This window comes from Oncorhynchus gorbuscha, linkage group LG16 (genome assembly GCF_021184085.1).
Source record: "Oncorhynchus gorbuscha isolate QuinsamMale2020 ecotype Even-year linkage group LG16, OgorEven_v1.0, whole genome shotgun sequence".
In the NCBI taxonomy this organism is placed as follows: Eukaryota; Metazoa; Chordata; class Actinopteri; order Salmoniformes; family Salmonidae; genus Oncorhynchus; species Oncorhynchus gorbuscha.
In genome coordinates this window covers 86,845,995-86,872,398 of record NC_060188.1, presented here as the reverse complement: position 1 = coordinate 86,872,398, position 26,404 = coordinate 86,845,995, and the positions used below count along the sequence as shown (strand labels likewise).

General features: G+C 42.2%; 1 protein-coding gene across 4 annotated transcripts in view; it reads right to left on the bottom strand.

The window, feature by feature from the left end:
• The window catches only part of LOC123999340 (tyrosine-protein kinase JAK2-like), a 71,218-nt gene that overhangs the window by 25,506 nt on the left and 19,308 nt on the right, over positions 1-26,404 (bottom strand). For 3 of the 4 annotated variants that reach the window (XM_046304987.1, XM_046304990.1, XM_046304988.1), the window contains exons 2-4: positions 20,377-20,604; positions 3,990-4,113; positions 3,119-3,230 (exon numbers count right to left, since the gene is read on the bottom strand). In XM_046304987.1, coding sequence (XP_046160943.1) covers positions 3,119-3,230; positions 3,990-4,113; positions 20,377-20,602 — 462 coding nt within the window. In that variant the 5' untranslated portion in view covers positions 20,603-20,604. Of the gene's footprint in view, positions 1-3,118; positions 3,231-3,989; positions 4,114-20,376; positions 20,605-20,826; positions 21,702-26,404 lie in introns of those variants that run through there. The other variant, XM_046304989.1, reaches the window with a different exon arrangement.

Below are 26,404 nucleotides of genomic sequence, written 5' to 3'. Positions count from 1 at the left end.
CCCGTGGAATAGATGAACTATGTCACTACATCAATGCCTACATACAGTATAACTGAATGACTACAATAGGAAGATGGAGATCACTGAGGTTATTTTTTTAAACTACACCTTAGACTCCGTGTTGCCTAGGGTCAGGTGTTCCAGACTCCATATAGTGTTGAAACTAGACCTTAGACCCCGTGTTGCCTAGGGTCGGGTGTTCCAGACTCCATATAGTGTTGAAACTAGACCTTAGACCCCGTGTTGCCTAGGGTTGGGTGTTCCAGACTCCATATAGTGTTGAAACTAGACCTTAGACCCATTGTTGCCTAGGGTCGGGTGTTCCAGACTCCATATAGTGTTGAAACTAGACCTTAGTCCCATTGTTGCCTAGGGTCAGGTGTTCCAGACTCCATATAGTGTTGAAACTAGACCTTAGTCCCATGTGTTGCCTAGGGTCAGGTGTTCCAGACTCCATATAGTGTTGAAACTAGACCTTAGTCCCTGTGTTGCCTAGGGTCAGGTGTTCCAGACTCCATATAGTGTTGAAACTAGACCTTAGTCCCTGTGTTGCCTAGGGTCGGGTGTTCCAGACTCCATATAGTGTTGAAACTAGACCTTAGTCCCATTTTTGCCTAGGGTGTTTCCAGACTCCATAGGTTTAAACTCATTGTTGCCTAGGTCAGTTTCCAGACTCCATATAGTGTTTAAACTAGACCTTAATTTTTGCCTAGACTCCATATAGTCCCCCATTGTTGCCTAGGGTCAGGTGTTCCAGACTCCATATAGTGTTTAAACTAGACCTTAGTCCCAGAGGGTGGTCCAGACTCCATATAGTGTTGAAAGTAGACCTTAGTCCCATTGTTGCCTAGGGTCAGGTGTTCCAGACTCCATAAGTGTTTAAACTAGACCTTAGTCCCATTGTTGCCTAGGGTCACCCAGAGCCCCAGAGCCCTATGGGCCGTGGTCTAAAGTAGTGCACCAGAGCCCTATGGGCCGTGGTCTAAAGTAGTGCACCAGAGCCCTATGGGCCGAGGTCTAAAGTAGTGCACCAAGGCCGTATGGGCCGTGGTCTAATGTAGTGCACCAGAGCCATATGGGTCGTGGTCTAAAGTAGTGCATCAAAGCCCTATGGGCCGTGGTCTAAAGTAGTGCACCAAAGCCCTATGGGCCGTGGTCTAAAGTAGTGCACCAGAGCCCTATGGGCCGTGGTCTAAAGTAGTGCACCAGTGCCCTATGGGCCGTGGTCTAAAGTAGTGCACCAAAGCCCTATGGGCCGTGGTCTAAAGTAGTGCACCAGAGCCCTATGGGCCGTGGTCTAAAGTAATGGACCAAAGCCCTATGGGCCGTGGTCTAAAGTATTGCACCAGAGCCCTATGGGCCGTGGTCTAAAGTAGTGCACCAAAGCCCTATGGGCCGTGGTCTAAAGTAGTGCACTATATTGGGAATAGGGTGCCACTTTCATTTAGTTTCACTTAGTTCATGCTGGCTAAGGAAGAGGTCCCCACAGGCAGGGTTACAACTTAACTGGGGAGAAAAGACTGCCTGTGTGTTTGAGAAGATCCATTTAACCAAGGTAGGATGCAGGCACAACCACTTCATTACATAATGATTAGTTATACTATTTAAGACGCAAGGAGATTTGCAGTTCAGTGATTCCGACTGCAATGTTGTCCATCTCAAACACGTACACCCTGCATCTCTGCATCCCTCGTCTTCCTGACTGCCTGTTCTAGTTACAGCAAATAACAGCCTGACATGGTACGTGGGATACATGCAGCCATGTTTCCACAAGCTACACTGGAAGTATTACACTCCCTCTTTCATTGTTTTGCTCAACAACTTTCTGTTCTGCACCAAAAGCGATAGGGATCTTAGTGTGTGTGAGCTCTAGAACTATGGCCAGTCCAGTTGAACGTCTATTCTCTCTGGGGATAAACATCAAGTGAAACCACAGGAGACATTGGCCTCGGCTATACAAACAACACGTCAGTAGACAGAATGTCTTGAGGAACATAAGCCACATTTCCAAGAATAGAAACTAAAGAAAACTTCTTTAAAAAAAAATGTTTTTTTACATGGAAACAAAGTACCTCAGTTCTCAGAACTGTGGAATAAAGTCAACACCGCTTTCCTCACAGAGCCTCCATTTTTCTATAATACAGACTTAAAGGGGCCATCCACCATTGAAACAATAAACTAAGGGATCCTGCCCCAGCCTCTGTCTTGGTAAAAAGCTGAGGGATGGGCCTTGAGAAATGGAACCACTCTTGAATTAATAAGCAGAGGTATTGATGCAAGGACTGACCATCCAAAATATCAACATTATAGTTATAAGCAGTTGTATACAGTGTTTGTTTACATTTTTAATCTTTATAAATATTGAAGTAAAACAAGCTTGTGTTTCAGGTTCTGATGGGGTATTACAGTTGAACTAAGCTCATAAGGCATTTATAAGTTATATTCTTCAAGAATCAATGGATGTAGCAATTGCGGCTTGCTCTTTAAAATGACAGCAGGACCTCACATAGTAACTAACGTATACAGGGTAATCTCTCCCACCCAGTGTGTTTTGTGACAATGTGAATGTGAAGATAAAAACTGAAAAGGACACCACAGTCCACACAGACATTCTAAAAACACGCACATACACACAAAAACACACCCTACCAGCCACAGCCTTCACCACTGCCTCTCACCCTCCCAACACCACTTCCCCTTTTCTTCAGCATATGTACAGACACACACACACACACACACGGGTAGATTAGGCAGTTATTTACACCACACAGACTTTACAGCTTCGTTGATTGGTGATTGGTTTCTAGAAACCAGTTGCTTGGCAAAATCAATTTGGTCTCACCAGCTGGCTCTCTCTCTGTAGCAATTGAGCCAGGGGATGAGGTTACTTAATACCTCAGGTTACTGAAAGGTGGCTTTACAGGTAGGCTATTTTAGAGGAGTCTGTAGCATACATGTCAGACTAGAGCCCACATTTACAAAGCAACTCAGAGTCGTGCTCATTCATTATGATATTTAAGGCAAAGCTGATCCAAGATCAGCACGCCTACACTCTTGAATTTCACACTACAAGACTGAGAAAACTTTCCTGGTAAAAAAAAATTAGCCCAAGACTGACCTGAGCAAAGAGGTAGGACATGACGGTATCGTCGAACACCGGGCTGTCCATTCCCTTGTTGACCCCATAGCGGTGGGAACAGGAGCCTCCATACCAGCCAGGGAAGTAGTACCTGGGTGATGTAGAATTTTATTATCAATGTTTTTCATTTTCAATTATTCTAATCGGTCTGCAACCCAGAGAGTGTAAAGTTCTGGTTTAAATGAAACAGAATTCCCAGCTCACAATTAGTCAAATAAATGTTTATTCACGAGAGCTCTCCCATTCACATACAAAGATGTTCCTTTTATAACATCCTTCTAACCTACGCACACACATGCACACTAACATTAGGAGAGCCATCTTCTTCTCTACAATTTTAGTTTATCACTACCCAGCTGACAGTTCCAGTCCCCCCCAGAAAAAGGAAACCTGGAGGGGTTACCCCCTATACAAGCATACATCCCCAGAGTTATAGCCGGGTCAGTTCAACCATAGTTGAATTGTTTCTAGGTGTTTTCTTAGGCATACACACATTCCTCTCATTCCCAGTCTAACCTAGTCAGACTTACGTTTATTATTTTTAATTACTCCTTATCCATGCTACATAACCTTTAATCACTAATGGTTTAAGATAAACCTTATAAATTATTTTATCACGGGGGGGATACAGAAAGGGAGAAGAAACAGGAAGAGCAGAGAAGATAAAGAAGAGGACTATATAAAAGACAAGCACATTGTGTCTAATACTACTACCGTACAATGATACTTTAATTAAACGGCATTGCATATTTCACACTTTAATTCCTTAATATTTTTAATAGTCAATCTAATTGTTTCCTTTTCAACAGAAAAATAAAATCTAGATCCCTGACCACACGCCACATCCTACCTCACTCTGAAGAGGAGACTGTCATTTGCTGATTGGTCGAGTTTGAGGATGTGATTGGGTGGGAACCACATGCGGTCGCTCTCCCTCATCAGGCCAAACAGGCTGCAATACAATGGTGACAGGCCTGGGAGACAATAGAGAACAGAAAAATAACAACATTGACACCAAACACATCCATAGGGATAAGCAGAGCCGTATCCTTGTGGTTAGTGTGTCAGCCCTGAGATTGGAAGGTTGGGGATTTGATTCTCCCGTCAAGTCATACCAAAGACTCCAAAATTGGGACCTGATGCCTCTATGCTTGGAACTTTAGTATTTAGGAGATTAAGGCCCTGCGATAGACTAGCATCCTGTCCAGGGGGTGTCTCACCCTACAGAAATGGGAGGCAGAGCAATGGACATTAGACTGGTGGAAATCTGTCCTTTTGTCCAAATTTTAGATTTTTGGTTACATCTCTCTATGTGAGATGCAGAGTAGGTGAACAGATGATCTTCGCAAGTGTACTTCCCACCGTGAAGCATGGAGGAGGAGGTGTGATGGTGCTTTGCTGGTAACACAGTCTGTGATTTATTTAGAATTTAAGGCACACTTAACCAGCATGTCTACCACAGCATTCTTCAACGATACGCCATCCCATCTGGTTTGCGCTTAGTGGGATTGTCATTTGTTTTTCAACAGGACAACGGCCTCCACAAACCCCTGACCTCAACCCAATTGAGATGAGTTGGACCGCTGAGTGAATGAAAAGCAGCCAACAAGTTGCAAAATGAATACGAAATAGAGTCAATGATTTTTCATTGAAATAATAACTGTGTCCTTTCGTCAAAGAATCCTTAATTTGCAGCAACTACAGCCTTGCAAACTTTGGCATTCTAGTTGTCAATTTGTTGAGGTAATCTGAGGAGATTTCACCCCATGCTTCCTGAAGCACCTCCCACAAGTTGGATTGGCACTTCTTAGGTACCATACAGTCAAGCTGCTCCCACAACAGCTCAATAGGGTTGAGATCCGGTGTCTGCTGGCCACTCCATTATAGACAGAATACCAGCTGACTGCTTCCTCCCTAAATAGTTCTTGCATAGTTTGGAGCTGTTCTTTGGGTAATTGTTTTTTCTGCATCTCACGAATGTTCAAACACCTCAAACTTAGATTTGTCTGTCCATAACACTTTTTTCAATCTTCCTCTATCCAGTGCCTCTGTTCTTGCCCATCTTAATCTTTTCTTTTAATTAGCCAGTCTGAGATATGGCTTTTTCTTTGCAACTCTGTCTAGAAGGCCAGCATCCCGGAGTCGCCTCTTCACTGTTGACATTGAGACTGGTGTTTTGCGGGTACTATTTAATGAAGCTGCCAGTTGAGAAGTTGTGAGGAGTCTGTTTCTCAAACTAGACATTAATGTACTTGTCCTCTTGCTCAGGTGTGCACCGGGGCCTCCCACTACTCTTTCTATTCTGGTTAGAGCTGGTTTGCGCTGTTCTATGAAGGGAGTAGCACACAGCGTTGTACAAGATCTTCAGTTTCTTGGCAATTTCTCACATGGAATAGCCTTCATTTCTCATAACAAGAATAGACTGACGAGTTTCAGAAGAAAGTGCTTTGTTTCTGGCCATTTTGAGCCTGTAATCGAGCCCACAAATGATGATGCTCCAGATACTTAACTCGTCTAAATGCTAGTTGTATTGCTTCAGCACAACAGTTATAAGCTGTGCTAATATAATTGCAAACGGGTTTCTAATGATCAATTAGCCTTTTAAAATTATAAACTTGGAATAGCTAACAACGTGCCATTGGAACACAGGAGAGATGGTTGCTGATAATGGGCCTCTGTATGTCTATGTAAATATTCCATTAAAAAAAACAAAATCAGCCGTTTCCAGCTACAATAACCATTTACAACATTAACAAAATCTACACTGTATTTCTGATTAATTTTATGTTATTTTAATAGACAAAAAAATGTGATTTTCTTTCAAAAACAAGGACATTTATAACTGAACCCAAACTTTTGAAAGGGAGTGTATGTATGCATGCATGTACAGTGGGGCAAAAAAGTATGTAGTCAGCCACCAATTGTGCATGTTCTCCCACTTAAAAAGATGGGGATTTCATCATAGGTAAAGATTTCATCATAGGTACACTTCAGCTATGACAGACAAAAGACAAAAAAATCCAGAAAATCACATTGTAGGATTTTTAATGAATTTATTTGCAAATTATGGTGAAAAATAAGTATTTGGTCACCTACAAACAAGCAAGATTTCTGGCTCTCACAGACCTGTATCTTCTTCTTTAAGAGGCTCCTCTGTCCTCCACTCGTTACCTGTATTAATGGAACCTGTTTGAACTGGTTATCAGTATAAAATACACCTGTCCACAACCTCAAACAGTCACACTCCAAACTCCACTATGGCCAAGACCAAAGAACTGTCAAAGGACACCAGAAACTAAATTGTAGACCTGCACCGGGCTGGGAAGACTGAATCTGCAATAGGTAAGCAGCTTGATTTGAAGAAATCAACTGTGGGAGCAATTATTAGGAAATGGAAGACATACAAGACTACTGATAATCTCCCTCGATCTAGGGCTCCACGCAAGATCTCACCCCATGGGGTCAAAATGATCACAAGAACGGTGAGCAAAAATCCCAGAACCACACGGGGGGACCTAGTGAATGACCTGCAGAGAGCTGGGACCAAAGTAACAAAGCCTACCATCAGTAACACACTACGCCGCCAGGGACTCAAATCCTGCAGTGCCAGACGTGTCCCCCTGCTTAAGCCAGTACATGTCCAGGCCCATCTGAAGTTTGCTAGAGAGCATTTGGATGATCCAGAAGAAGATTGGGAGAATGTCATATGGTCAGATGAAACCAAAATATAACTTTTTGGTAAAAACTCAACTCGTCGTGTTTGGAGGACAAAGAATGCTGAGTTGCATCCAAAGAACACCATACCTACTGTGAAGCATGGGCTGGAAACATCATGCTTTGGGGCTGTTTTTCTGCAAAGGGACCAGGACGACTGATCCGTGTAAAGGAAAGAATGAATGGGGCCATGTATCGTGAGATTTTGAGTGAAAACCTCCTTCCATCAGCAAGGGCATTGAAGATGAAACGTGGCTGGGTCTTTCAGCATGACAATGATCCCAAACACACCGCCCAGGCAACGAAGGAGTGGCTTTGTAAGAAGCATTTCAAGGTCCTGGAGTGGCCTAGCCAGTCTCCAGATCTCAACCCCATAGATAATCTTTGGAGGGAGTTGAAAGTTCGTGTTGCCCAGCAACAGCCCCAAAACATCACTGCTCTAGAGGAGATCTGCATGGAGGAATGGGCCAAAATACCAGCAACAGTGTGTGAAAACCTTGTGAAGACTTACAGAAAACTTTTGACCTCTGTTATATACCCTTTGTTGGCAATGACAAAGTATTGAGATAAACTTTTGTTATTGACCAAATACTTATTTTCCACCATAATTTGCAAATAAATTCATTAAAAATCTTACAATGTGATTTTCTGGATTTTTTTCTTCTCATTTTGTCTGTCATAGTTGAAGTGTACCTATGATGAAAATTACAGGCCTCTCATCTTTTTTTAGTGGGAGAACTTGCACAATTGGTGGCTGACTAAATACTTTTTTGCCCCACTGTATATATGTATGTATACATCCTTCTGCAGGGAACAATTGCTTTCCCAGTTCTTTTTTTAATCATGGGAGTACTACTAACAGTAAAACATGTCAAATGCCCATCCTCTCATTTTTATTTCGGCCCCCAAAAAAATGTGCCAGTGATTCGCCCATGGATTGACGTTTCAACATTGTCTCAATGAAGAGTTTGGCGTTCGACTAGCCACGTGCAGTTACAAGCCTGCTAGAGTTAGCGGCAGGCGGACAAGCAATATCCACCGTCGTAGTACAGATGAAACCTGAGCTGTGAGCTGGACAGTTTTAGAAAACCCTGACTAGATCTAGTTTCAATAATAGTATACCCCTTTGGGCCAAGCCCTCAAAAACAACAACAACAACAACAACAACAACAACAACAACAACAACAACAACAACAACAACAACAACAACAACGTCTATGAGACGAGGGTGTGACAGACAGCAGATGAGAGAAACCGGAAGTGAGAATAGAGTGCTGTGTGACAAGAGGAAGAGAAGCCTAGGCCAGCGTATTGCATGGTGGAGGTTAGTAAGTTTGTTAGCTAGCCAGCCCCACTTTCTGCCTGTACGGGGGAGACTGCTATATGGCAGCCTGGGGGAGCAGAGGAAGACTAGAATACAAGTCATCAGCCATCAAAGGGCTGACTGTCCACATATAAATAAAAGTACTAGATTGAGTGTATCCGTCAAATGTCTGTGGTCTGAGGAGCTTTGCCCATTCTACTAGACCTAATTATATGGCTGTCGCCTTCTCCCTTAGGTGCTCAGAATAACCTCACTGTCTCTCTAAACTTGGTAACATAATAACTCTGACATGGCAACATAATCACTCCAGCATGTCGAGTTACACTGCAGTGTAGAGTAGTTAAACGTCAGAAGGTATAGGTGGACAGGGAGTGAGAGGAGTCAATTCAAAATAATCAGAGAGCCTGGGGTGTGTTTGAGATTATTTTGAATTGACTCCTCTCACTCCCTGTCCACCTATACCTTCTGACGTTTAACTACTCTACACTGCAGTGTAACTCAACATGCTGGAGTGATTATGTTGCCATGTCAGAGTTATTATGTTACCAAGTTTAGAGAGACAGTGAGAGAGAGCCAAAGAGAGAGAAAATGAAAGCGAGAGAGTAAATGAAAGAGAGCGAGAGTGCAAGAGAGAGAGTGCTGCAGGGTGCATATCAGAGACCTTCTGGGGTGTGTTTGAGAGAGATAGAGACATAGAGAACTAAAAATCAACAAGTCAACAGCCTGCTGAGGTCAGTGTATGAACACCCAGGTCAGTGGTAGGCTATATTCAACATAACTACACTACATGACTGTGGCTTCAAGACAAATTCAAGCAAAACTGCTATCAAGGATTTTCCGGGTTGGGACTAAGAATATATTCTCTTTAAACTACATCTCGATGCATATTTACACTTTACAGATTAAACTGACAGATACAGAACAATGTTTACACTTTGAAGCAAAATTGAAGAAGGGTAATTTGGAATGAAAATAAGTTATTTTTTGACTACTCTGTAAACCGGGCCAAACAGATAGCAGTTTGACACATTTGTCCTCTTGCACAGATGAGCTGACCTCTTCAAGTGGAGGTGTCAAATAGGTTTAAAGCTAAAAATACACAGACTGTTGGACATCTAGTTAAACAACCACCACAACAACTGTATAACTGCTTAAAATGACATTAAGACTGATCAAGGAGAGATGGGTCTAAGTAGGCGGGTTCTGCTCTAACGGAAGAACAGACTGCGCTTCAACTCAGGTACACCACTCGCTACCTACCGCCAAACATTGCACACGACTCTGCCAAGAAGCACAATGCTCAAATACTTCTGCGTTAGTCTTTGACTAATCAAATAATTAATTGATCAAATAATTTGTCTAATGAATCTGAGTACAGCCTCTCCAGGCCCAAATTACCCTAGTCACAAAACAGGTCTATACCAAGGGGATATGAAGCTTGATTTACTGCCATGGTGGCTGGTTACACACGTGCGGAATCCCAAATCAACCCTTCGCTTGCCTGCGCCAGACGTTCTATGCGTCTACATCTTAATTGGACGGGTGTTGCAGCGTCCCATATCCAGCAAGCATCAAACCCACAACCTCAAGTTTACATTTACCGCTACAATGACTCCGTCTATGTCAAGACAAAATGAGAACCCCGTCTGCAGTAAACAATGACTAGAGTTGTAGTTCCACAAAGCCCTCAAGTGAAGTAACCTTGAGTCAGACTGCTAATGAAAGAGGTCAGAGGAGATATTTGTGTGGATTACACTCCCTCCGCATTGAAACCTCTTCCTCGTGCTTCTGTCTGCACTGAAAAGGTTTACTTTTATGGGTTAGGGATGGTTTGATGTTTGTTGTAGGGGCAATAAGAACAAACGGCATGCACTTTAGGCCCTGTAGGGCAGGAGATCGTCTCTGTGGGCTGCAGCATTGTGAGGGTTAACACGTTTACATTTTTTACTCACGTTGGCCACAGAGAAGGAGAGCCCACAGGCTTTGGAAAGCGGGCCGTGTCAGTGGCACTGTATTGTCCTCAAAGCGAGCAAAGAAGTTGTTTAATTGGTCTAGAATAGGAACCTGCTCTGCTTTCTGTGTGAGGAAAGGTAGTAATCTACAGGTGTTGTAGAGCAAAAACCTATAGGAGAGTCAATGCCTTGATGTTTGCAGAGAATGACTGGGTGTTGTCCAGGATCACACCAAGACACTAATGTCAGGCCGGACACTAGTCTTGTGTTCAGAGCCAATGTTGGTTCTGTTGGAGGCTGGGGCCAGTCTGTGATATGGGCGCTGCGTGGATTTGGATGAGCGAGGGAGTCTGGGCCCTTTGGTGTCAACAGCAGTCACAGGACATGGACGTGTGTGAGGTGTGGTTTTCAGAGGAGGTTGGTGTGAAGAGCTATAGGAGGACAGGCTCATTGTAATAGCTGGAATGGAATAAACACAACGATAAAACACAACAAGCATATTGAAACCACAACTTGACTCCATTCTAGCCATTACATGACAGTCCTCCTATAGCTCCTCCCACCAGCCTCCACTGGTGGTGAGTGTCATCCACCCAGATGTGTGTGTCAGGGTCAGGGTTTCAGTTAGCCGGTAATTGCTTGCTTTTGGCCTTTTTTCCCCCCCAATAATTTGTTGTTGTTGTTGTTACCAGCCAAATTGACCAAAAAAAATCCCATTGCAAAATAATGCTTTTTATTAATTGATGGTAATACATTTAACTGACAGGCTTATCGGTCTATAGGTTAATTTGCATATTTTAGTGTCATTAAAATTGGTGTGTGTATTTTCTTATTTATACAACACAACTATCACAGGCATACAGAGCCTATTTTGAGCGGGATGTCTGCTCAGTTGTGTAAAGTACAAAAGTAAAAAATTCTTTGAAGTACTATTTAACTCGTTTTTTGGAGGTATCTGTAATTTACTTTTTATATTTGGGACCACTTTTACGTCACTACATTCCTAAAGAAAATAATGTACTTATTATGCCATACATTTTCCTTGACACACAGAAGTACTAGTTACATTTTGAATAATTAGCAGGACAGGAAAAGGGTCCAATTTACACACTTATCAAGAGAACATCCCTGGTCGTCCCTATTGCCTCTGGCCTGGCGGACTCACTAAACAGAGAACATCCCTGGTCGTCCCTATTGCCTCTGGCCTGGCGGACTCACTAAACAGAGAACATCCCTGGTCGTCCCCATTGCCTCTGACCTGGTGGACTCACTAAACAGAGAACATCCCTGGTCATCCCTATTGCCTCTGGCCTGGCGGACTCACTAAACCTCCATGGTCATCCCTACTGCCTCTGGTCTGGCGGACTCACGAAACAGAGAACATCCCTGGTCATCCCTACTGCCTCTGGCCTGGCGGACTCACTAAACAGAGAACATCCCTGGTCATCCCTATTGCCTCTGGCCTGGCGGACTCACTAAACACAAATGCTTTGTTTGTAAATAATGTCAGTGTTGAAGTGTGCCCCTGGCTATCTGGTTAAAAAAAACTTCTTCTGTCTGATTTGAAATCATTTATACTTTTACTTTTGATACTTAAGTATATTTGAGCAATTAAATGTACTTTTGGGTATTTTTTTCTATTTGAGCAGCAACTCTTCCTGGGATCCACACAAAATATGACATAATGCAAAACATTAATAGTAGCCTACGTATGTATCAATACATACACACAAACTATCTAGGTCAAATAGGGGAGGCGTTGTGCCGTGAGGTCTTGCTTTATCTCTTTTTTTGAAACCAGGTTTGCTCTTAATTTGAACAATATGATATGGAAAAGGAGTTCCGTGCAATAAGGGCTCTATATAATACTGTACCCTTTCTTGAATTTGTTCTGGATTTGAGGACTGTGAAAAGACCCCTGGTGGCATGTCTGGTTGGCCAAGTGTGTGTGTCAGAGCTGTGTGTAAGTTGACTACGCAAACAATTTGGGATTTTCAATACATTGTTTCTTACAAAAAGATGAAGTGATGCAGTCAGTCTCTCCACAACTATTAGCCAAGAGAGAATGGCATGTATAGTACTTAAATCAGCCCTTTGATTACATTGAAGAACAAGACGTGCCACTTTGTTCTTGACCAGCTGCAGCTTAACTATGGCTTTCCTTGCAGCACTCGACTGGACAATAATCAATAATAATAATCAAAACTATAGCCTGCAGGACTTGCTTTTTTTTTGTTTTGTCAAAATAGCAGATCATATTTTTAGTACGGACAGACCTCTCCTCATCTTTATATCCATGAATCTCTGTTTTGACCATGACAGTTTACAATCTAAGGTAACGACAAGTAATTTAGTCTCTTCAACTTCTTCAACAGCCACACCATTCATTACCAGATTCAGCTGAGGTCTATAACTTAGGGAATGATTTGTACCAAATGTCAATGCTCTTAGTTTTAGAGATGTTCAGGACCAGTTTATTACTGGCCACCCATTCCAAAACAGACTAGAACTCTTTGTTAAGGGTTTCAGTGACTTCATTAGTTGTGGTTGCTGATATGTACGTGGCTGAATCATCAGCATACATGGACACACATACTTTGTTTAATGCCAGTGGCAGGTCATTGGTAAAAATAGAAAAGAGTACAGGGCCTAAAAAACTGCCCTGCGGTACACCACACTTTACCTAGAAAATCTTCCATTAAAAGAAAACCCTTTACGTTATATTAGAAAGATATCTCTGAATCTACGCTAGGGGCTGTACCAAATGTTTGATGTATCATAATAATTGATTATGCTTATGTTGTACTAATATAAGAGGAGGGGTTATAAGACCCCTCCCTCCTTACATTTATAGGGTCCTAGACTACAGATGAACAATATATATACACATTATATGAGGTTTAATATTGTTCCACAGTACTTTTCTAGGTTCTCTGCCTCTCATGAAGAAACTGTCTGAGAAATGTGTGACTGTGAGACAACTCTGCAGGGGAGTGTAAGAGATAGGAGACTAGTCAGACATTCCACTATAAATTAACTTGGACATTTACTGCTAAGCTTTGAGATAACACTAAAAGCCTTGTTTATATAGCTGTGTAGGCATGGTTTTGGTCTCATGAGTAAAAGGTAATGATGTAGGCAGTGACATCACTAAGGCTGGATTTCGGGTTTAATAAAAAACAACTTGGGACCTTTTCTATTTCGCAGAACTTACTCAGAAACATGCGTCATATTCCTGTTGTCAACTTCTGTCTGCAACTGCATTAATAAAGGTTTTTGAATTATTTAATTAAAGATAGTCATAATGCTAATTTCACCAATGAGCCCATGATTGACAAGGAACAAGGAAACGAACCCCAACACTATGACAGAGGTTGAAAAGCCATAACACATGAGTGTTTTCAACAACAAGTTATAGTCAATAATATCAAAGGCTGCACTGAAATCTAACAGTACAGATCCCACCATCTTCTTATCAATTTATTTCAACCAATCATCAGTCGTGTGTATCAATGTGTCAAATGCTGTGTCCTTCTCTATAAGCATGCTGAAAGTTTGATTCTAATAGGTTTACAGAGAGAAACAATTTGTTCCAACAGTTTGCTAAGAGCTGGCAGCAAGCTGAAATGTCTGCTGTTAGAACCAGTAAAGGCAGCTACCACTCTTGGTTAGCAGAATGACTTTGGCTTCCCTCCAGGCCTGAGGACAAAGACTTTCCTCTAGACTCAGATGAAAGATATGACAGATAGGAGTGGCTACAGAGTCAGCTACCTTCCTCAGTAGCTTTCCATCTAAGTTGTGAAAGCCAGGAGGTTTGTCATTGTTGATCGATAACAATAATTTTCCCACCTCTCCCACACGAACTTTACAGAATTCAAACTTGCAATGCTTTTCTTTCATAATATATTTTTTATGCATTAATACGATGGCTCACTGTTCGTTGTTGGCATTTCCTGCCTAAATTTGCCCACTTTGCCAGTGAAGTAATCATAAAAATGATTGTCAACATCAAATGGTTTTGTGATGAATAAGCCATCTGATTCGATGAAAGACGGAGTTGAATGTCTTTCTGCCCATAATTTCATTTAAAAAGTACTCAAATGTTTTTCCATCATTCTTTATATATCATTGATCTTGGTTTCACAGTTTTCTTCTTTCGGTTGAATTTAGTCACATATTCTCTCAATTTGCAGTAAGTCAGCCAGACAGATGTGCAGCCAGACTTTTGCCCCATCTCGTTCAACCATACAGATTTTAAATTCCTCATCAATCCAAGGAGACTGAACAGCTCTAACAGTCCGTTTTTTAAAAACAGGTGCATGTTTATCAATAATTGGAAGAAGCAATATCATAAATTCAACAAGAGCAGCGTCTGGAGGCTCATTATTAAATCACATCGAACCTACATGTTTTTAACATCATCTAAATAAGTCACAGCAAAATATTTTGTCTTATCTCTTATACACTATTTTAGGCCCAGCTTTTGAAACTTTGGCTTTCCTGCATATAGCCACTATATTGTGATCACTGCATCCAATGGGGACAGATACAGCTTTAGAACAAAGTTCTACAGTATTAGTCAACCTGTGATCTAAACAGTACATGTGGATGTTCTTGTTCCTGTAGTGTTTGAAAACACCCTGGTAGGTTGATTAATTACCTGAACCAGATTACAGTCACGGGTTACAGTGAGAAGCTTCCTCTTGAGTGGACAACTTGATAAAAACCAGTCAATATTTCAGGTCCCCATGAAAGTAGACCTCTGTTTACGTCACATACACAATCAACCATTTCACACATTATTAAGATACTGACTGTTAGCACTATGTTGCCGATAGCAACACCCCAAAAGAAAAGGCTTTAGATGTGCCAAGTGAACCTGCAACCACAACACTTCAATAACACTTGACATAATATCTTCTTTACACATTACAGGGATATGGCTCTGAATATATACAGCAATTCATTTCTCTCTCTTCTATAGCTGTTTTATCCTTCTATTGCTAAAATTGTATCATCAAATTAATTATCTAAGTGAGTCTCAGAAATGGCTAATATATTAATGTTATCAAGTCATTGACTTCATGAACCTTATATCTAAGGTTGCCTATATTAATATGACAGATTTCCACCGGTCTAATGTCCATTGCTCGTGTTTCTTGGCTCAAGCATGTCTCTTCTTCTTATTGGTGTCCTTTAGTAGTGGTTTCTTTGCAGCAATTTGACCTTGAATGCCTGATTCACGCAGTGTCCTCCTGAACAGTTGATGTTGAGATGTGCCTGTTATTTGAACTCTGAAGCATTTATTTGGGCTGCAATTTCTGAGGCTGGTAACTCTAATGAACTTATCCTCTGCAGCAGAGGTAACTCTGGGTCTTCCTTTCCTGTGGTGGTCCTCAGGAGAGCCAGTTTCATCATAGCGCTTGATGGTTTCTGCGATCGCACTTGAAACTTTCAAAGTTCTTGAGATTTTCCGGATTGACTGGCCTTCATGGTCTTAAAGTAATGATGTACTGTCGTTTCTCTTTGCTTATTTGAGCTGTTCTTGCCATAATATGGACTTGGTCTTTCACCAAATAGAGTTATTTTCTGGTCCTTATACCACTACTACCTTGTCACAACATTACTGATTGGCTCTAATGCATTAAGGAAAGAATTTCCACAAACTAACTTTTAATAAGGTACACCTGTTAATTGAAATGCATTCTAGGTGACTACCTCATGAAGCTGGTTGAGAGAATGCCAATAGTGTGCGAAGCTGTCATCAAGGCAAATGGTGGCTACTTTAAGAATCTAATATAAAATATATTTAGATTAGTTTAACACTTTTTTGGTTACTACATGATTCCATACGTGTTATTTTGTAGTTTTGATGTCTTCACTATTATTCTACAATGTAGAAAATAGTAGAAATAAAGAAAAATCCTTGAATGAGTAGGTGTGTCCATACTTTAGACTGGTACTGTAGGTAAATAAGGTATTCTGTTTATTCTTTGTAATGTGCAAACATTTCTGAAAACCTTTTTTGCTTTGTCATTATGGGGTATTGTGTGTAGATTGCTCAGGATTCGTTTTTATTTAATATATTTTAGAATAAGTCTAACGTAACAAAATGTGGGTCTGAATACTTTCCAAAGGCACTGTATATAAGTACATGTAAAACCAAATACTTTTAGACTTTTACTCAAGTAGTATTTTACTGGGTGACTTTTACTTGAGTCATATTCTATTAAGGTATCTTTACTTTCAATTAAGTATGATAATTGGGTACTTCGCCCACCACTGTTTCTGCAGCAGCTCCTCGGCGTGTTACTGCTGGAGTAAAACACCATAGTACCCTCCAAGCTCGTCATCAAGCTCGAGACCCAGGGTCTCGACCCCGCCCTGTGCAACTGGGTACTGGACTTCCTGACGGGCCGCCCCCAGGTGGTGAGGGTAGGCAACAACATCTCCTCCCCGCTGATCCTCAACACGGGGGCCCCACAAGGGTGCGTTCTGAGCCCTCTCCTGTACTCCCTGTTCACCCACGACTGCGTGGCCACGCATGCCTCCAACTCAATCATCAAATTTGCGGACGACACAACAGTGGTAGGCTTGATTACCAACAACGACGAGACGGCCTACAGGGAGGAGGTGAGGGCCCTCGGAGTGTGGTGTCAGGAAAATAACCTCACACTCAACATCAACAAAACTAAGGAGATGATTGTGGACTTCAGGAAACAGCAGAGGGAACACCCCCCTATCCACATCGATGGAACAGTAGTGGAGAGGGTAGCAAGTTTTAAGTTCCTCGGCATACACATCACAGACAAACTGAATTGGTCCACTCACTCTGACAGCGTCGTGAAGAAGGCGCAGCAGCGCCTCTTCAACCTCAGTAGGCTGAAGAAATTTGGCTTGTCACCAAAAGCACTCACAAACTTCTACAGATGCACAATCGAGAGCATCCTGGCGGGCTGTATCACCGCCTGGTACGGCAACTGCTCCGCCCTCAACCGTAAGGTTCTCCAGAGGGTAGTGAGGTCTGCACAACGCATCACCGGGGGCAAACAACCTGCCCTCCAGGACACCTACACCACCCGATGTTACAGGAAGGCCATAAAGATCATCAAGGACATCAACCACCCGAACCACTGCCTGTTCACCCCGCTATCATCCAGAAGGCGAGGTCAGTACAGGTGCATCAAAGCTGGGACCGAGAGACTGAAAAACAGCTTCTATCTCAAGGCCATCAGACTGTTAAACAGCCACCACTAACATTGAGTGGCTGCTGCCAACACACTGTCATTGACCCAACTCCAGCCACTTTAATAATGGGAATTGATGGAAAATTATGTAAATATATCACTAGCCACTTTAAACAATGCTACCTTATATAATGTTACTTACCCTACATTATTCATCTCATATGCATATGTATATACTGTACTCTACATCATCGACTGCATCCTTATGTAATACATGTATCACTAGCCACTTTAAACTATGCCACTTTGTTTACTTTGTCTACACACTCATCTCATATGTATATACTGTACTCGATACCATCTACTGTATGCTGCTCTATACCATCACTCATTCATATATCCTTATGTACATATACTTTATCCCCTTACACTGTGTATAAGATAGTAGTTTTGGAATTGTTAGTTAGATTACTTGTTGGTTATCACTGCATTGTCGGAACTAGAAGCACACGCATTTCGCTACACTCGCATTAACATCTGCTAACCATGTGTATGTGACAAATACAATTTGATTTGATTTGAAACATGTTAATTCATAAGTCCAGTCATCGCGTAACAATTCTAAAATGCAATCGCTTGTTAAAAACTGTTTCCATGGCCACAATTAAAAAGAGCTACTGGCTTTATTTGGTAACTGAAGCGCGCCTCCCATTCACCATTCAAGTGTAGTCAACATTAGACAGGCCATCAGTCCATCACCCACCACTTTACAATGTGAGTTATGCATCTTGAAAACATACCTAAAGCAGCAATATGTAACTTTTGGGGCGACCCGACTCAATTTACATAAAAATATGAGTTATAAATTTGTCACTCTCATTGAAAGCCAGTATAAGAAGCGGTAGATCTGTTCTACGTGCACTATTTCTATGCTTCCCGAACTCAGCAAACAATGTTTCCACTGCGAGAATGAGAACAGTAAATGACTAATGCTTTAACAGAAATGTTTGTAACCAAATGACAGGGATTAACAGTTCATTTATTAATGGTTACTTACGTAAATAGGGAATTGATCAAAATAAACAAAGGGCAAACAATTCACATGAAACAATGAATGTGCAAGAATTGCCGGGAGACAGATGAGGGCATTCTGGGGAGCTGAGAGACGGGCATTTTTCTTCGCCACACACCCCTCACCATCTTGTCTCAACATTTAAAATGATACTCAAGACACCATCTTAAAATATATTTAAGATTCTTTTCACTGACAGCTAATCAGCTAGGCCTATTGCCATGTGGGCTTCCCAAATAGACACAGCCTACGAGCTTGTGATTTCAAACAGTCCACAGCTCATTTTGTAAAGAAGCTAATGATTCTCCATTCCTCTGTGGCCAAGTGATGCTCTCTGGTGAAGTATTTTGGATGATTTTATTTATTTATGTATAGACAGGAGTAATTATATAAATATATTTTTTACTTTCGGGCCTAATTAGACATGCGGCCTATGAAAGACTTCCTCATATGACATTCCTCTCCTGTTCCATTGGTTTTCATATCAACTTTCTTTCGTTGTGCAGAAGTCAAAGGCACAATCCTAGGAGATTTATAACAACACATGGTCTTTAAGGCCAGATCATTCTCCAAGATGTTCAAACGTTCATAATCACCAGCAGGGTCAAATAATAATCACAATGGTTGTAGAAGGTGCAACAGGTCAGTACCTCAGGAGTAAATGTCACTTGGCTTTTCATAGCTGGGCATTCAGAGGTCGAAATAGTAGGTGCGGTAGCGAGAGAGAGAGTGGTGTGCTGTTTTGAATGGCATGTTCCCGCAAATGGCATTTTGTCAAATGTTTGACAATGACATGTTATTTCATGTTTCATTACAGGAGTTGCATGTTCCGTTAAGATGCATTACCATAACCTAAGTGGGATCAGTAATTCTGGCCACCGTGGGTAGACACCCTAATGGGCAACGCACCCAATGCATACGAGTGCGGTACATTTCTCAAATGGCCGGTAAATTAAAATCTTCCCGGTCACGTTGTCCGGCGTCACATTTCCCTAACGGAAACCCTGGTGTGTGTGGATCTGGGTCACCAAGCAGACACTCCAGGCCCCTGAAGCCCGCGGGCAGTGGTTTCTGGGCCCTGTTCTGTCAACAGCAGTCACAAACAAGGAAAAGGGTGGGGAGGGTGTGTGTTTGGCTACTGGTGTAGGCCTTTGCTGTAGCCAAAGCATTTTAAATGAATCTGGCATAAACCTGAACCACTCACAGTCTATTGACACTAGAAACAATCACTTATGTGTTTTAGCCAAATGTTAAGGCTAACGAAACAATCACTAAAGTGTTTTAGCCAAACGTTAAGGCTAACGAAACAATCACTAAAGTGTTTTAGCCAAGCGTTAAGGCTAACGAAACAATCACTAAAGTGCTTTAGCCAAACGTTAAGGCTAACAAAACAATCATTTACATTTACATTTACATTTAAGTCATTTAGCAGACCAATCACTAAAGTGTTTTAGCCAAACGTTAAGGCTAACGAAACAATCACTAAAGTGTTTTAGCCAAACGTTAAGGCTAACGAAACAATCACTAAAGTGTTTTAGCCAAGCGTTAAGGCTAACGAAACAATCACTAAAGTGCTTTAGCCAAACGTTAAGGCTAACGAAACAATCACTAAAGTGTTTTAGCCAAACGTTAAGGCTAACGAAACAATCACTACAGTGTTTTAGCCAAACGTTAAGGCTAACGAAACAAGCGCTGAAGTGGTTTGGTTAAAGGCCAGAGAAGATGCTTTAGAGTTAGTCAGAGACAGAGACAGGGGAGCACAGTGAACAAAACGGCAAAGTCTCATAAACCTGCCCACACTTTAATACCTCAAACAAGCACCGAGGGGAAAATAGCATGTCTATTATCTCGTTCCCAAACTAGGCCCAACTAACCCGATGCAGTATGTGTCAGTCCTTGTTTATGGCTTTAATTCCACTCAACATTGTTCATGCTTTATTAAATAATCTCCTTTGGAGCAGAAAAACATTGAGCACTGGCTCACTCACCGCATGCCTTGGCTGCGTCGATGCACAGCTCCTCAGCCACATAGTCCCCTGCCGGGTAGGTGAGGTCTTGGCTGTTGGCTCCGCCCTGGCCCAGGTGGTACAGGTGCACCCTCAGACAGGGAGGTGGAGCTACTTCCTGTTCCTGTTTGGTCTCGGAGACAGGAAGTGGGTTCAGGATGCAGCCGTTCTGATTGGACGAGGGACATAATGCAGACTCCATGTCCATCACTGCAGGGAAGGGAGAGAAATACGGTGTAGAGGGGAGGAGAGAGGAGGGAGGATAAAGAGTATGGGGGGAGAGAGAGAAAGAGGTGGTGGGGGAGGGGCAGAGGGGCAAGTCAGCAGTCAGTTGAGTGTCATGATTATGACACGTGTCATGAGTGAGCTATAAACATGAACTGCTCTGCATTGTTTACAGTTCGTTATGCCAATGCTGAGAATAGAACTTACAAACTAGGGTTTTTTCTGGATCCAAAAGGGACTTAGGTGGTGGGCTTGGCAGGGGGTGTGGCAAATGGCACTGTCACACCGGCCCGTCGACACAGCTAGATTTTAGAGAACTCCCATCTTGACGATGTACAGACATTTTTAAGCCAATCAGAATGAGTTTTTCCACACAAAAAAGGGGTGGCTGGTTTCAGACAATCCCGCAAGTGAAGAAGCCAGATGTGGAGGTCCTGGGCTGGCGTGGTTACACATGGTCTGCGATTGTGAAGCCAGGTTGGATGTACTGCCACATTCTCTAAACCGACGCTGGAGGTTGCTTACGGAGGAGAAATTAACATTCAACTCTCTGGCAACAGCTCTGGTGGACATTCCTGGAGTCCGCATAACAATTGCACACTCCCTCAAAACATCTTTGGCATTGTGTTGTGTGAACAAAACAGTTCAGAGTATGCTTTTATTGTCCCAGCAGAAGGTGCACCTGTGCAAATGCTCATGCTGTTTAAGCAGATTCTTGATATGCCACACCTGTCAGGTGGATGGATTGTCTTGGCAAAGGAGAAATGCTCACTAACAGGGATGTAAACACATTACTGCACAAAACTTGAGAGAAATAAGCAATTTGTGCCTACGGAAAATTTCTGGAATCTTGTATGTCAGCTCATGAAACCAACACTTTACATTTTGCATTTATATTTCAGTACACATATTCTGGGATGGATCTGACAGGACATTTTGCTGTTTCAAAACTAATTTGCACAAACATAAAATCAATACTGCTAAATACATTGATTTTGGAATTTTCAATTCTCCCTGTCTAGCTTTTACTTAGCTGATTGTTAGTTCTCAAATATATATATTTGAACAGTTGAAGTCGGAAGTTTACATACACCTCAGCCAAATACATTTAATCTCAGTTCACAATTCCTGACATTGAATCTTAGTAGAAATTCTCTGTCTTAGGTCAGGTAGGATAACCACTTTATTTTAAGAATGTGAAATGTCAAAATAATAGTAGAGAGAATGATTTATTTCAGCTTTTATTTCTTTCATCACATTCCCAGTGGGTCAGACGTTTACATACACTCAATTAGTATTTGGTAGCATTGTCTTTAAATTGTTTAACTTTGGTCAAACGTTTTGGGTAGCCTTCCACAAGCTTCCCACAATACATTTTGGCCCATTCCTCCTGACAGAGCTGGTATAAAGCAAGTTTGTAGGCCTCCTTGCTCGCACATGCTTTTTCAGTTTTGCCCACAAATGTTATATAGGCTTGAGGTCAGGGGTTTGTGATGCCCACTCCAATACCTTGACCTTGTGGTCCTTAAGCCATTTTGCCTCAACTTTGGAAGTATGCTTGGGGTCATCATCCATTTGAAAGACCCATTTGCGACCAAGATTCAACTTCCTGGCTGATGTCTTGAGATGTTCCATGATCTCGCCATCACGGTTGACAACTCCGTTGTGTCCTCCTCCCAGAGCGCTAAGAACCTTGGCGTGATCCTGGACAACACCCTGTCGTTCTCAACCAACATCAAGGCGGTGGCCCGTTCCTGTAGGCTCATGCTCTACAACATCCGCAGAGTACGACCCTGCCTCACACAGGAAGCGGCGCAGGTCCTAATCCAGGCACTTGTCATCTCCCGTCTGGATTACTGCAACTCGCTGTTGGCTGGGCTCCCTGCCTGTGCCATTAAACCCCTTCAACTCATCCAGAACGCCGCAGCCCGTCTGGTGTTCAACCTTCCCAAGTTCTCTCACGTCACCCCGCTCCTCCGTTCTCTCCACTGGCTTCCAGTTGAAGCTTGCATCCGCTACAAGACCATGGTGCTTGCCTACGGAGCTGTGAGGGGAACGGCACCTCAGTACCTCCAGGCTCTGATCAGGCCCTACACCCAAACAAGGGCACTGCGTTCATCCACCTCTGGCCTGCTCGCCTCCCTACCACTGAGGAAGTACAGCTCCCGCTCAGCCCAGTCAAAACTGTTCGCTGCTCTGGCCCCCAATGGTGGAACAAACTCCCTCACGACGCCAGGACAGCGGAGTCAATCACCACCTTCCGGAGACACCTGAAACCCCACCTCTTTAAGGAATACCTAGGATAGGATAAGTAATCCCTCTCACCCCCCTTTAAGATTTAGATGCACTATTGTAAAGTGACTGTTCCACTGGATGTCATAAGGTGAATGCACCAATTTGTAAGTCGCTCTGGATAAGAGCGTCTGCTAAATGACTTAAATGTAAATGTTAAATGTAAATGTTGCTTCAATATATCCACGTAATTTTCTTCATGATGCCATCTATTTTGTGAAGTGCACCAGTCCCTCCTGCAGCAAAGCACCCCCACAACATGATGCTGCCACCCACAGGTGGGATGGTGTTGTTCGGCTTGCAAGCCTCCCCCTTTATCCTCCAAACATAACGATGGTCATTATGGCCAAACAGCTCTATTTCTGTTTCACCAGACCAGAGGACATTTTCCAAAAACGTATGATCTTTGTCCCCATGTGCAGTTGCAAACCATAGTCTGGCTTCTGTATGGCGGTTTTGGAGCAGTGGCTTCTTCCTTGCTGAGGAGCCTTTCAGGTTATGTTGATATAGGACTCGTTTTACTGTGGATATAGATACTTTTGTACCTGTTTCCTCCAGCATCTTCACATGGTTCTTTGCTGTTGTTCTGGGATTGATTTGCACTTTCCGTACCAAAGTACGTTAATCTCCAGGAGACCGAATGAGTCTCCTTCCTGAGCAGTATGACAGCGACGTGGTCCCATGGTATTTATACTTGCGAACTATTGTTTGTACAGATGAACGGGGTATCTTCAGGCATTTGATAATTGCTCCTAAGGACGAACCAGACTTGTGGAGGTCTACAATTTATTTTCTGAGGTCTTGGCTGATTTCTTTTAATTTTCCCATGATGTCAAGCAAAGAGCCAATGAGTTTGAAGGTAGAGCTTGAAAAACATCCACAGGTACACCTCCAATTGACTCAAATTATGTCAATTAGCCTATCGGAAACTTCTAATGCCATGACATCAACTTCTGGAATCGTCCAAACTATTTAAAGGCACAGTCAAATTAGTGTATGTAAACTTCTGACCCACTGGAATTGTGATACAGTGAATTATAAGTGAAATAATCTGTCTATAATTATCATTATTTAAAAAAAAAAGTAATTACTTGCGTCATGCTCAAAGTAGATGTCCTAACCGACTTGCAAAAACTATAGTTTGTTAACAAGAAATTTGTGGAGTGGTTGAAAAACAAGTTAATGACTCCAACCTAAGTGTATGTCAACTTCCGACTTCAACTGTATGCACACACACACACACACACACACACACACACACACACACACACACACACACACACACACACACACACACACACACACACACACACACACACACACACACACACACACACACACACACACACACACACACACACACACACACACACACACACACACACACACACACTTCAGAAAGTATTCAGACCCTTTGACTTTTTCCATGTTACTTTCAAGCCTTATTCTAAAATGAATCAAATAAAAACAAATCCTCAATCTAAAACAATACCCATAATGACAAAGCGAAAACAGGTTTAGACATTTTTGCACATTTATTAAAAAATTTAATACAGAAAAACCTTAACTATTCAGACCCTTTGCAATGAGACTCAACATTGAGCTCAGGTCCTGTTTCCTTTGATCATCCTTGAGATGTTTCTACAACAGGATTCTCTGGTCTGATGAAACCGAGATTGAACTCTTTGGCCTGAAAGCCAAGCATCACGTCTGGAGGAATCCTGGCACCATCCTTACGGTGAAGCATGCTGGTGGCAGCATCATGCTGTGGGGATGTTTTTCAACGGCAGGGACTAGGAGACTAGTCAGGATTGGAGGGAAAGATGAATGGAGCAAAGTACTTCTTGATGAAAACCTGCGTTCAGCACCTCAGACTGGGGTGAAGGTTCACCTTTCAACAGGACAATGACCCTAAGCACACAGTCAAGACAATGCAGGAGTGGCTTCGGGACAAGTCTCTGAATGTCATTGAGTGGTCCAGCCAGAGCCCAGACTTGAACCCGATTGAATATCTCTGGAGAGACCTGAAAATAGCTGTGCAGCGACGCTCCCCATCCAACCTTACAGAGCTTGAGAGGATCTGCAGAGAAGAATGGAAGAAACTCCCCAAATACAGGTGTGCCAAGCATGTAGCATCATACCCATGAAGACATGAGGCTGTAATCGCTAGCAAAGGTGCTTTAACAAAGTACTGAGTAAAGGGTCTGAATTCTTACGGAAATGTGATATTTCCGGGTTACTATTATTATCATCATTGTATTTTTTTTGTTGCAAAAATTTCTAAAAACCTGTTTCTGTTTGTTATTATAAGGTAATGTGTATAGATTGATGAGGGATAAAAAAAAAGATTTAATCCATTTTAGAATAAGGTAAACGTAACATCATGTGGACAAAGACAAGAGGTCTGAATACTTCCGAAGGCACTGTTTATAGGTCCATTATCTTTTTCTACATACTTTCTTTTAGTCTTAAGTTTACACTGGAAATTGTTGGTCCATCACACATTATTGAAATTCTCTCAATGTTTGGACTTCACCCACAAAGATGACAATAACAGCAAAATCCCTGCAATGTCAATATCTGTATTTATTACATTAGCTGCTGCTGCTACTCTTCCTGGGGTCCAGCAAAATTAAGGCAGTTTATACCATTTTAAAACATTACAATATATTCACAGATTTCGCAACACACTGTGTGCCCTCAGGCGAAATAGAGTTCCATGTAGTCATGGCTCTATGTAGTACTATGTGCCTCCCATAGTCTATTCTGGACTTGGGGACTGTGACGAGACCTCTTGTGGGGTATGCATGGGTGTCAGAACTGTGTGCCAGTAGTTTAGACAGACAGCTCGGTGCATTCAACATGTCAATACCGCTCATAAATAAAAGTAGTGATGAAGTCAATCCTCCACTTTGAGCCAGGAGAGATTAATATTAGCTCCCTGTGTACAGCCAAGGGCCAGGCGTGCTGCCGTATTCTAAGCCAATTGCAATTTACCTAAGTCCTTTTTTGTGGCACCTGACCACACGACTGAACAGTAGTCAAGGTGCGACAAAACCAGGGCTTGTAAGACCTGACTTGTTGATAGGGATGTGAATCACTGTCTATGCAAGTGTTATGCCTGAAGACTGTTGACAGTATTCAATGGAAAAATAGTTAGTTCCTCAATCAGAGTTAGCAGCTAGAGACGGGTGATGTTCTGAAAACTAAAGGTTAAAGTTGACTCATGTCCAGGGTGTTCTGAAAGCATTAGATTAAATCAAATCAAATTTTATTAGTCACATGTGCCGAATACAACATTTCACCTTACAGTGAAATACTTACTCACAAGTCCATAACCAACGATGCAGTTAACAAAAATATGAATAAGAAATATAAGTAACAAGTAATGAAAGAGCAGCAGTAAAATAACAATAGCGAGACTATATACAGGGGGGTACCGGTACAGAGTCAATGTGCGGGGGGCACCGGTTAGTTGAGGTATAGAGTGGAG